The 12,251-nt window shown below is 47.4% G+C and overlaps 1 protein-coding gene across 1 annotated transcript in view; it reads left to right on the forward strand.

Annotated features, from left to right (window-relative positions):
* CACNA1F (calcium voltage-gated channel subunit alpha1 F) overlaps window positions 1–12,251 on the forward strand; it is a 1,139,147-nt gene that overhangs the window by 92,199 nt on the left and 1,034,697 nt on the right. Inside the window, exons 4-5 of the mRNA XM_069209307.1 lie at window positions 2,613–2,718; window positions 4,595–4,734. Of these exons, the coding sequence (XP_069065408.1) occupies window positions 2,613–2,718; window positions 4,595–4,734 (246 nt within the window). The remainder of the gene's footprint in view (window positions 1–2,612; window positions 2,719–4,594; window positions 4,735–12,251) is intronic.

The following is a 12,251-nucleotide window of genomic DNA, read 5'->3' on the forward strand; positions in this document are numbered from 1 at the left end:
CAAATTAAGCCCAGTGGTGGGCATAAATCTTACAAGTGCTTAAGACGCATTGATTCCTTTATACAAAAGATAATATCAGAACAGCCTTTGGCCTCCTGACTCTGTTGCTCTGGCTCCAGACCTTCAGACTGAGCCATAGAAGGGATGACTCTGAAAGAAGAGGTGCTGTCAAAGGAGAGGTGTGCGCAGGAAATCTCCTGGGAGGAAACAGATCTGCTGTCACCTATGGATCCAAGACTACTGTAGGGTCACTATGAGAATCTCTCACTTGTCTTCCTGGGTTTTCTGAAGGACTCTGGGATGAGGGAAAGGCATAAAGTAGATCTCTTTGTGAAGGCAAGGACAGATCCTTCACCCTTGTAAACCCTGGAAGAGAGATCCAGTGAGCAGACCTGAAGAAGGAAAGTTCTATCCATGAAAGATTGTACTGCTCCACGATGACCTGGAAGAATAGAGTGAGGAACCACAGGAAGAAAGAGCGTGGGAATATTGACTGAAATGATCAACATGCACGTACTTGTCAAGGACTGAAGATTGTTTTTGCCCATGTCCCAAACTCCTCAGCCAGTCTCTGCTCTTGCTTAGGTACTGGGATTATCATAGACTTATCCAGTAAATCCTGTATTCCTCATATCAGGGCCTTGCACCAAAGATAGCAATGCGGAGTTGGCTTGTGAAAACATAATGTGTATGGATCCTCCAGAAATTTAATCTGATTTCCGTATTCTCCATTCACCAGCACCCACAAGTTTGCTATGGATGATGTCCAGATTTCCACAAGGGATAGAAGGTGACCCTGAACTGGAAGATAGTCATGTATTGGGCCAGAGAGTTGGAGGGCAACATTTGCTGGGACTTATGTAAAGTAGGGTCCACCTTGGCCATGACTCCTTCTTTTAAAGGGCTGATTCTTGCTTTTTGAAGAGGCCGCAGAACTAAAAAATTGACGTGTGACATATCCTCTGGCTCTCCCTGTAGAATGGGTTGAGGTCAGTCATTTTCTGTCCTCCACTGAGTGCTTAATTCACTGAGATATGATCTAAAATGTTTGGATCCACCGACCGTCAGGGTAAGCACTAGAGTTTTGGCAATTTTCCATCTATCATGATCTCATCCAGAAGTGGCAGCAAGCAGAAATCGAGAAGCCAGATGCTTCTGCAGCTGCAGCTGCAGATAGATAGTGAAAGGATATGCCTGATTAAAAGGAGATTTGCCGTTGCATGATAGAAAGGAGAGGTGTACAGTCCACAACTGACTGCTCCTTGAAATGTCATGTGGCAATTCGTTAATTAGAGCAGGCCTCGGTGGTGGCTATAGAGGAGCAGACGAGGGTAATTTGAACATTGCTGCGCCCCCATTTGGCAGGCTTGTGTGTACAACTACTCCTGTGCTCCACGTACCCTACATTTGACCACTGAAACAAGCTTCCCTCTAGATGGAGCATGAGAAAGCCAGCAAACAGGTAAGCAGGCATCAGCAGGACTATTACACACAGTGAAAGACCGCTAAAGCAGGGCGGTGCTGTGAAGAATGCTTCAGTCCAACCCGAATCCAGATGCACTTGTGCTGCCTGAAGCACAACCACGAGGGCATGTAGTGGGATGGCATGTATTACATGTGCTATGGCACAGGCATGGTGTCTCTCCCTAGAGAGACAGAGAACAGGAACTAGTAGTGGTGTGGTACCTTTATCGCAGGCACCTAGTGGGACTTGGGGTCCAAAGTGAAAGTAGAGTTTTAAGGATTAACGTTAGGGTCTGAATAGGCACGATCCGTCTGGAGCAAAAAGCAAATCACAGCATGTAAGAACTGGAGAAGGATGTGGGTTTTTGAGATATCAAGTAGTTCTACTGGTCTTTGCTTATTTCCTGGATAGTGTCTTCAGACTTCTTCCTGCTGCTAGTGGGGACTTTGGTGCTCGGATGTCCCCAGGTGAGCTGTGCTGCTCTAGACAACCTTGTGTCTGGACGCGTGCCTTCAGTACAAAATGACGTGGCGAAAGGTATTATAGGGAATAATAATATTAATAATAATGAATTATAATATTAATAATATAATATAATAGTATGAACTGAATTATAGTGGAAGAAACTGGAAATTAAGGAGAAGAACACCTTGATGTAAGGGGAAATCAAAGACATTGAGGAGTAAAAGAGAAGTATTTTCCAAGCACAGGTCTAGACTTCAGGCTTGGCATGGGAATGATTGTATTAGTCCCAGGTATGTCTTCTGGTACTTCTTGTGTGTTTACACCCAATCATTGTATTTCCATTTCCACTGACAGTGTCTCTTCCCAAGACCTTGTTTGCTTTGATAAGGGATGTTCCATTTACTCTTGAGTTTAACTTTAAAAACGTTTTTCAAAGGGCAGATTGATGTTGGGATACTTTCTACCTCTAATCAGCTTCAAAGGAATGCAGAAGTCCAGATTTTAATGTGAAAACCCACTTGAGTACCTTTGTAGAAATCAAGATTTCTGGTAAGTTTGTGAAAGAAAAACTTCACAACTCGTAGAAAGAAAAGGGAGGTCAGAAAGTTGACAGGTGGGAAGGAGTTATGGAGGTTTTTCACCCTGGTGTATTGTTTTTCTTTGACTTCTCACTTCTTCTCAGACCCTTTGACATTCTTATCCTCCTCACTATCTTTGCTAACTGTGTGGCCTTAGGGGTCTACATCCCCTTCCCTGAGGATGACTCCAACACCTCCAACCACAACCTGGTGAGTACAGAGTGTGCGTGTGACTGTCTGCAGTACAGTATCAGGCCCTGCAGCACCTCCTTGTGTGAGCCTCACTATAGATATCACTGGGCTAGTAGGCCATAGACTACCCCCTGTAGGCAGGAATAGGGACTGCAAGATATGTGAGCCTCACTGCAAGTACTGCAGAGAAATAAGGCCCTACTGCCCTCCTGAAGGAGGAAACAGGGACTGCAAATGTTGCAAGCTTCACTACAGCTAGTGCTGGGATACCAGGCCCTACGCTACCTTCCGTAGCTAAAGACATAATTGAGATGGAGATGACTGAGGCTCAAGAACTGAGAAATTAAACAAAAACTGCCCATTCTTAAAAATTAATCCCTGGATTTCCAGGGAGAAGGAACCGCATGGGAAAAGCAGAGTATTTTTATTTGTAAGAATAATTGGATTTCTACACAGCAAAAACAGCAAGAACTGCTTTTGTTGTATGAATGAGAACATCCCAGTGAAGGTCTGAAACACATGAAGCAAAGAGACATGAGAAGGAGTCAACGCATGGTTGAGGATGTGGATCAAACACAGACTATGAGGAATGATGACTGGAGCTTATCGAGGGATCCGGCCCAGAGAAACAGGATACTGACCCTTAGGAGGGAGAAGCAGGTCCTGAGGTAAAAGAGCTTCTGTGTGCCTCAAAAGAGAAGCAGTGAGAACAAGAAAAAGAGCTCATTCCCTCCCTCACTCAAGGAGCGTGAGCACTCCATATGGTTGTTGGCATTCTTGAGGACCGTGCTAGAGAAACCTGTGAGGAACATTCCCAGAGCTAGCCTGGAAAACCAGAAGTCCCACAGAGACAACCTACTTATGGTAAAACAGCTAAGAGGCAGTCATCACTGAGGGCTAGCGTCTGAAAACGAACAGCAGCATAAGAACATCCAGGACTGACTGCAAAAAGCAATTTCAGAGCAAGAAAATCTCTCATCCTTGGGGAATCTGCTAAGGTGGTTAGCAGCTTGAAGCCCCTTTAACTGGCATCTAGACAATCCCTGAGGCCGCAGAAAAGACCTAATGCCCCCAAAGGAAACAGTGAGACCTGGCAAGCCAGAGGAAGGTTTGTGATGGAGCATGGAGCTTTCCTCGAGGACCCAAAAAGACGCCCCAAAAGGCACAGAACCAGCCCTGTACCACACCCATTGCATTTGTGAAAGACTCGTGCTCAGATGGTCCCTCTAACTGTGGAAACAAATAGTATGTGGTTTATTTACCGCTTTGGCCCACAGCAGCTACATAACTGCCCTTTACACATTTACAGAGTCCCAGTTGTTTGGTTTTTGTATGACTCCCATTCATTTACTTTTGTATGTGTTTTGTTCAGTTTGTGATCTCAAAGTCATTACTATAATTGCTTGGGTTGTTCTATGTCTGTGTTATGGTTGCTAATTCTGCTATTTCCAGTTTATCTTGTAAGTGGTTTTGATGTTTCCATTTCATTGACTGAGTGTTGCAGGCTTCTTAGTTCTGCTGTGAGTAAGTGTTAACGTTGTCACTTATGCTGTAGTGTGCTGTACTCAGTTTAGTCTGCATTGTGAATGGTTGTGGATTTCATAATCTATGCTTTTTTGGTGGGTTAGTTGCGTGCCAATCAGTATGTGCTGTAATTAGTTGTTCTTTCTGAATCAGTGGCTTGTTGGGGGTTTGGCCTTCTTTATTAGTGTACTGAATGATTGTGGGCTTTCCAGTCTGTGGTGTGGACAGTAGTGTGTTTCTCAGCCTTTCTTGTGTACTTTTCAATCATTTTGTTTCTGGCCTTGGCAGAAGATTCACTTGTTAGGTATCCTGGAGCCTGTGCTTGGATCAACGGGTTGTAGACTTTATTTAACTTTTTGTATTGCTTTAGGAACAAGTTGAGTACATCTTTCTCATCATTTTCACTGTGGAAACCTTCCTGAAAATCATGGCCTATGGGCTGGTCATGCATCCCAGTGCATATATCCGCAATGGTTGGAACCTGCTTGACTTCGTCATCGTAGTGATAGGGTGAGTGCCCTGAAAGCATGTCAGTTACACCTTCTGCAGAATAACTGTTTTATATTGTGTTTTAGATGGTAGCTCCCTGCACTGACAATCATTTGAACTGCTCTCTGTCTTAAAGCTGCTACATTCCCATTGCCCCTGGTTTTCTTGTTGCTCCTCTTTTGTTTATGTCTTAGGCCCTGGTTTTCCCTTTGTTTCTCTCTGTTTACAGATCCTTGGTTGAATCTCTCGAGGGCCTTGGCTATTTCCTAGTTTCTCTCTCTGTTTCTAGGCTGTTGAGTTATTCCTGACTGTGTTTCTAGTTTTTTTGCCTGTTCCTTTTTGTTGTTCAAAGTTTCAGCTTATGTTTCTTTTTTTTCCCTCTGTGTTTTCAGGTTTTGAGTTGATTATCTTGTGTTCTCCAATATTGGATCTTTGATATATTCACATGCTTGAATCATTCAGTGTTCTCAGTCTGGGACTCCCGTTCATCATAAATTGCAATAAATATTTTTCAAATGGCCTTGGGGGGATGGCTGAGGCGGCCATGATGGCAGTTGCAGCCTGAGGTGGATCCAACCCCTGTTTGTTATCCGCAGTAATCCTTATTGAAAAAGGCACTCTTCGGGGATCTACTCTTCCACCATTTGCCTGGCAGCCACCCAGGCTGTGGTTGGGGCTAAGCCTGCCGGAATTGGGGCGGAGGCAATGATGCGAGACCAGGCTTCCTGCCTAGGGTGTGGCCGCGGGCGCTGCGTCTTGCTGGCAGCAGACATAGGCCAGCTCAGTGAGCAGAGACTGTGTCGCCCACTGCCTGGGTGCGACCACTTTTAAGAGGACAGATGATCGCTGGGCAGCGGCTCTGGCCCCTGGGAGGCCGAGGAGATGAGGCCAGGTCTCCTCTTTTGCCCAGCAGGAGCTGCTCCTGATAATCTCCTGCTCCAGAGTGTGGGGCCTTAGTGGACTTGGGCCGGCCATGGGGGGACTTATTCCTTGTAGTGGCGGGGCAGCAACAGCGGCACAGAACTTGTGTCACAACCCTGGAACTGGTTGTGGATGCTGCCTAAAAGTAAGTGGGCTGGGTGGGGGAAAGGGTTCTCTTCTTCACAAAACACTGGACTTGGCCTCCTGGTATAACTTGCTATCAGTAAAGACAAGGCCAGACCTGCCAACACACTTGGTGCCACCATGTGAAACACAATATTGGTTCCCATCACACGGTCACCCTGTGAGGGGCCAATATCACACAGTGGCTGGGAAAACAAGCTGAAAACCACTATAAGCTTTAGTTTTCAGCTCCTTTTCTGAGGCTTTTAAATTCTGATGTCCATTAATGGACTACTGTGCAGGCAGGGCCCGGGGAACTCCCTGGGCTGCACTTATCCTGACCCGGCCACTATCCTAGGGGCCATAGAGGACTTGAAGATGGCTTTGGATAATAGGGTTGATGAGGTCCTGATAGACGTGGTGCTCCTTCACTAGGATCTCCACAATGTCGCTGTTAGAGTGGCCAAAGCTGAACGCTGGGTGTCCTCTGTGAAGGATGACGTGTCCAGTCTGAAACCGCAGGTGACCGGACTTCTGACTTTGCTGAGGAGCGGGCGAAGACGCCAAGAATAGCTCTTGCAGCAAAAAGTTGCCCATAGTGGGCTTCCCGGAGGGTGTGGAGATGCCTAAAGCTGCAAAATTTCTGGAGGACTTTTTTCGCTTGTGGGTCGCGGAGATATCTCGGAAAACCCGTTCATACAAATCGCACAGTAGTGATGGGGGCGAGGGAGCCTCCTTAGATTTTAGGTCTCCTCCTTTTAGGACCGCGGGGATTGATAGCCGACTGTGCAGGGTGTTTCCATCATGCCTTCCTGAAAGGGAGGCCTCCCATCTGGATCCTGTCTAGGTCTGTCCCGCGATTCCGGGTCCCATTGTGCTGGCAGACGTCCCCCGCTGCAGCTGGTTCTGCCTCCTGGTAATTGTTTGCTACATCTATCAAAGCTTTCTCTGACATGGTGTCCTCCTCAACGGGGGACTGTTGGGCATCTCTCACTCACCATATGCCTCTCCTTCTGTTCCTTACTTTCTTCTTTTTTGCTTTTTATTCTACCTCCGTTGTGGTCCATTTTGGGTAACAGATGCTTCAGGAGTGGAAGTATAGAGCAGGGAGGCTTGGGGAAACATGGGGAAAGGTTTATTGTTTGGGGGTTGTTTGTATTACATCCACCACCACTCTCTGCAGCGCCGGCATTGAACATTGCACGTGCTCTGCCAAGTCCTGTGCACCCCCACTCCACATCCACGCATCAAGTCTCATCTCGCCGCCATCCCACACCATTACCACAGCACGCCATTCCTTCATTTAAATTGATGTCCTGGAATGTGAACGGTTTCCAGGACTGCATCAAACGCACAGCCGTTCTGTGCTTTGCTAAACGTTTTCAACCAGTCGTCCTTATGCTTCAGGAGACTCACCTTCTAGGATCTCACTGACCCTTTCTCCAGCATTATGGGTACAATAGGGTGTTCCATATGGGGTTCAGTTACTTGATAGGAGTTTTCCTTTCACAGTATCAAACTCACATGTAGATGCTTTTCCACCTTGGGACCTGCTTCTCCCTCCTAAGAGTTAGTATCTTGTTCCTCTCGGGGACTGGTTAGGTAAGTAGATGGAGAGAAAGTTGTACTCACAGACTTCAAGGAGGCCCTCTGCTGCCACATAATTCCTGTAAGGGTCAACATGTGAGATGTCCTCACTGACCACCTTGCACGCTGGTCTGCCAAAGGAAGTCACCATCCTAGGCGACGACTTCAGAGTGCTGCCTAATCCAGACTTTGACGCCTCTTGCCCTCTCACCCTCTCACCTAAGAGCGTGTCTCCAGTGTGCCAACTTTCAGTCTTAATTGATGCGCTGAGACTCTTTGATGTGTAAAGAGTCTGGTATCCTAGGGACCAGGTATATACCCTTACTTTGGCAGCACACAAAACTGAATAATGTATTGACGTTTTCTTACTGCCGTCCCTGGATGTATGCCAAGTGGACAGTGAAGCTGTCCTCCTGAGGGTAATATCAGCCCATGCCCCCATCACAATGACACCTGGCACCGCAGACCAGACTTTGAGGCTCATTTGGCAACTTAACGCCTGATACCTCACAGACCCCCAATTTGGGGCCTTCCTGACACCTGAAATACAGGCCTACTTTGAAAATAAACCAGAGTTCGGTTGCATCAGTGGCCCCCATATGGGAAGCTGGTAAGGTAGTGATCCAGTATGTGGTGAAGGGGTTTGTGCGCAGGGGCGGGTGGGATAAGATGGCCCAGGTTGCTGCCTTTGAGATCCAGGTCCATATGCTGGAGCAGCAGGACCCGGGCCACCACACCCCGACCATGCAAGATGACTGTCGGCGGCCAGGGACCAGTTACGAAGACTGGCCCTCAACAGCGCTTGTCAGTGCTGGAGTGTGAGAACACGTAATATCCACCAGCACAGTGAAACGTCTGGGAAACTTCTTCACTGGCTAGCTATCCACAACACTGTCCTGCACATCGTACCCCACCTGTGACAATGGATGCCCATCGCCTTTCCTAGGCCCCCAAAATTCAGCAGGCCTGTGTGCCCTTCTATCAGGAGCTGTACGCTCACAGACCTCATCAATCCAAGGAGGTCGAATATCCGCTGCCTAATGTCCCATCCTCCCTCGCAAGGGAATTAGACCAGCCTATCACTAAAGAGATCTCATCTGCTCTTTCAGACTTACCGGCTGGAAAGACGCCTGGACTCTGTCAAGTATTATCAGTGAATTGACCCCCTTCCTGCTCAAACTCTGTGCTGAAGTGGCCAAACAAGGTACACCCCACAAGTTAGACATCACCTCCATAGCAGTCCTTCCCAAACCGGGACACCCCCGATAAGTGCTCCTCTTACAGGCCTATCTTCTTGATTAACACCTAAATCAAACTTTTTTGCTACAACCCACCCTACTAAACTTAATCCATCTTGACAAATGTGGCTTAATGCCTGGACATAGCACAAGATACTGCATCTAAGGGGTGAGGTGTCATTATCCAGATTGAGTGTGTCCCACACCCCTCTCTCGTTGCTTCTTCTTTATTTTGAGAAGGCATTTGACATGGTGGACTGGTCCTTTCTTGGGGCAATCCTTGAGAGGGCTGGTATGGGAAAGTACATGCGGCACCTTATTGGTGCTCTTTATCTTCAACCTCAGGCACAAGTCCGGGTTAACAGATCTCTGTGGGAGCGCTTTCCAATCCAGAGGGAAACACGTCAGAGTTGTCCCCTTTACTCGCTACTCTTCGGCCTCCAATTGAGCCATTACCGAGGCTTATCTAGTGGCATGCCCAGCTCAGCGGGTAAGCTTGGGATAAGGGCAGGAGGAGAGGATTTCTCTCTGTGCTGACGATGTCTTGTTGGTTGTGGCTGACCCCCACTCTTCAAGGCCCCGTTGCCTTGGAATACTTCCACTATTCCTCAATAGGTCAATTTGGAGACAACTCCAGTACTCATCTCTGGCAATCCGGTCTTCTGGTGCAACACCTCTCCTTCAAGTATTTGGGGTTCCACATCTCCCTGTCCTGAATTTTACAAGACTCCTCAATCTGACCCTGCTAGTTTCCCGCATGTAAAGTGACATCCAGACCTCGTTGCGGCTTCCCTTGCATGTGGTGGGCCATATCACCCTCATCAAAATGATGACCACCTCGCTTCCTCAACATGTTTCAGCATTTTCCACTCCCTATCTCTCGAGCTGGTGTCACAGGTTTAACTCCACCCTCTGCTCCTTTCTTTGGTCGGTCGTTCACTCCTGATCAGCGTTACCCAGTGGTTGGCAGTCTCTGTACCAGGCTGGGCTAGAAATGGTGGACCTTCGATGCTACTATCGGTCCTCTCAATTAATCGTTGTTGACGACTGGATTAGTGGTGGGTGGGCTGACCCAGCATATTGAGGGGACCTCTACTCTCTGGGTTATGAACGTGTTCTGAATGTGTTGTATGGTGTCCCAATACCTTGCAGCTTGCCTGATGATTTTCCTTTGGTGCCTATCTGCCTTGGTGATTCCCGTTGTGGCTTCTACGCTGGAATGGAAGGTTAACGGGATGACCCTTCTGTGGAGGGAACACTGACTCCACCACTCAGCCAGCTTAGATGCCTTTTATAAATAGGACACAGTTGGCATTATTGCCCTCAGAGACATTTGAAGGGAAACACATCTTGTTCTCCCAAAATCTGCAGGCTCACTACCAGGTTAATTAGACACAATTCCATAAATATCTGCAGCTCACCATGCACTCTTGGCAAACATTCCACCAGACACCACAAGATACCAGAATTTAGTCCCCTGGAGACCAAAATGGGTCATCTTGGTGGTGTTCTATCTCCCAAGTCTACCTGTCACTCATTGCAAATGCCCCACATGGATTTGACGTGCTCCGGCTCCAATGGGCGAGGTGGGTTGGCTGGCTTGCTGAGGCAGATTGGAGGGAAGCTAGGCTAGCCCAGCACACGTTGTTCCAGCTGATTCAGCTCAATTATCTCCATACCGCCTACCTTACTCTGATACGCTTAGACCATGCTGGTAAGATTTGGCATGCTTCAGCTGTTGTACTGGCCAACTTTTGTCACGTTGTTTGGGCTTCTCTTTGGTGCGCAGTGAGCTCTCAGGGATTCTGGAGCGGGAGTTTGATCTGGTCCCCAGGGTGGCTTTGCTAGGCATGGTTGACAAGGTAGGTTGTTAACAGGCCAATTACTCATTTGTGGGCATTGCCACACTGGTTGCCAAAAGAGACATTGCCAGGCGATGGACTTTCCCCAATTCCCCATCCCTGGCAGAATGGAGAACAGGGGTGGACTGGTGCACCCAACCTGAAAGGTCAATTTATATTGTGCAAGGTTTCCCAAAAATATGACAAGATAAGGGGAAGATGGGGGGCATACTGTGGGTTGGGGTTGTGACTTACTACTGGCTGGGTTTTTTAATGTTTAATGCGCCTGTAATTGTACTTTGCTTGGTGATTCCAAAACTTACAAACATTTTGTTATAAAAAAATGGCTACAGGCCTCAACAACAGTGTTTGTTTAGTAGCACATCCTTCATATTTGAAACAGCCTAGACATCAGTTAGTGAGGTGGACGTTCCTGCTCTCCTACTCCCCTTAGAGACCACAGTAGTTCAGATTTTGTAGCACAAATGTGAGAAGAATAGTTACTCCAGTATTGGAACGTTTATAGATTCACATGCTTGAATCCTTTTCCGTCGTTGAGATGGGAGCCCCCGGTACATCAAAACAGCTATACATACAGGCTACTGTAATGGGAAAAAAAGGCCTAAGGCTTTTAGTTTAGTAGCCCATTTGTATCATTATGAGCAAAAAGGACCAAAGCAAGGCCCAGCCAATCAGGCTTCCCCTCGCTCTAGAACCCTCCTGAGAGGAGTTCCCTTCCCTTAGATTTTCTACAGCACGTCGTGCTAGGGAGTCTCCATTGAGCTCTGCTCAGTCAACACTTCGGAGAAGTTCATTTTTGCTATTTTTCTTCAGAAAAAGGATTTCCTACAGCATGTAAGGTGTCTTCTTCTTACTTTACTTAAGGAAACTATTTTGAGGAGCCTGTAAGACCTGTGGGAAGAAAAGGCTCCACTCTGAGGACCCACACAGGGACTGTATTTATTGCCTTTACCCTGACCACGTAGCCAAAGACTGCAAAGTTTGCAGGACCTTTTCTAACAAGACCCTCAAAGACAGGGAGAGTAGGCTACTAATTTGGCTCCAGAAGTTGAAGTCCAGATCTAATCCAGTGTCTGGTTCTGACAGTGAGGAATTTACAACTTCCTCCAGAAAACTGCAGAAAAGAGGCAGATCTCCTCAACCCACTCAGAAGATATTCCAAAAAAGGCTCACAAGAAGACCAAACGGGTGTCCTCTAAAGCTGGAAGTCCTTCCAGTTCTCCTCACAGGAGTTCTGTTTCTTCTAAAAGGCACTCTAAGGAAAGATCTGTCTCCTCAGAGCGCAGCAAAAGAGCCTTTTCTGAGCCTCCAACGTCACCTCCTGCGGTGAAACATGTCTTTAAGAGGCCATCTGAAAAATCTACGACAACGACATCGTCGACGAGAGCACCGTCGACGGCGGTGTCTAAAGGTATCTGTACAGCTTTGTTGTTGACTGCTACAACTTCTACAGTCTCTATGGCATTGTGTTCCTCATCGACGATCTTGTTGACGACGTCCTCGTCGACGGTGTTCATGGTTGCCTCGCCCATCTCCTCTACTTCATCGATGCTACCGCCGGTGAGACTGTCGACGTTGACTCTACCGTCGTAGTTTTCTCCATAGATGTCACCGTCGACAACTCCGTTGGCGCTCCCGTGGACGATGCCGTGGACAATGCTGATACCGTTGACGAGTGTGCCAGCTACGTTCCCGTGGACGATGCCATCCGTGTTGCCGTGGACGATGCCATTGACGAGGGTTGAAGCACATAAGAAGTCTGCTTTCCTTTCACCATTGGTAACATCTCTAAGTAGGGTTTCAGCCT

Source organism: Pleurodeles waltl, chromosome 10 (genome assembly GCF_031143425.1).
Source record: "Pleurodeles waltl isolate 20211129_DDA chromosome 10, aPleWal1.hap1.20221129, whole genome shotgun sequence".
Lineage (NCBI taxonomy): Eukaryota > Metazoa > Chordata > Amphibia > Caudata > Salamandridae > Pleurodeles > Pleurodeles waltl.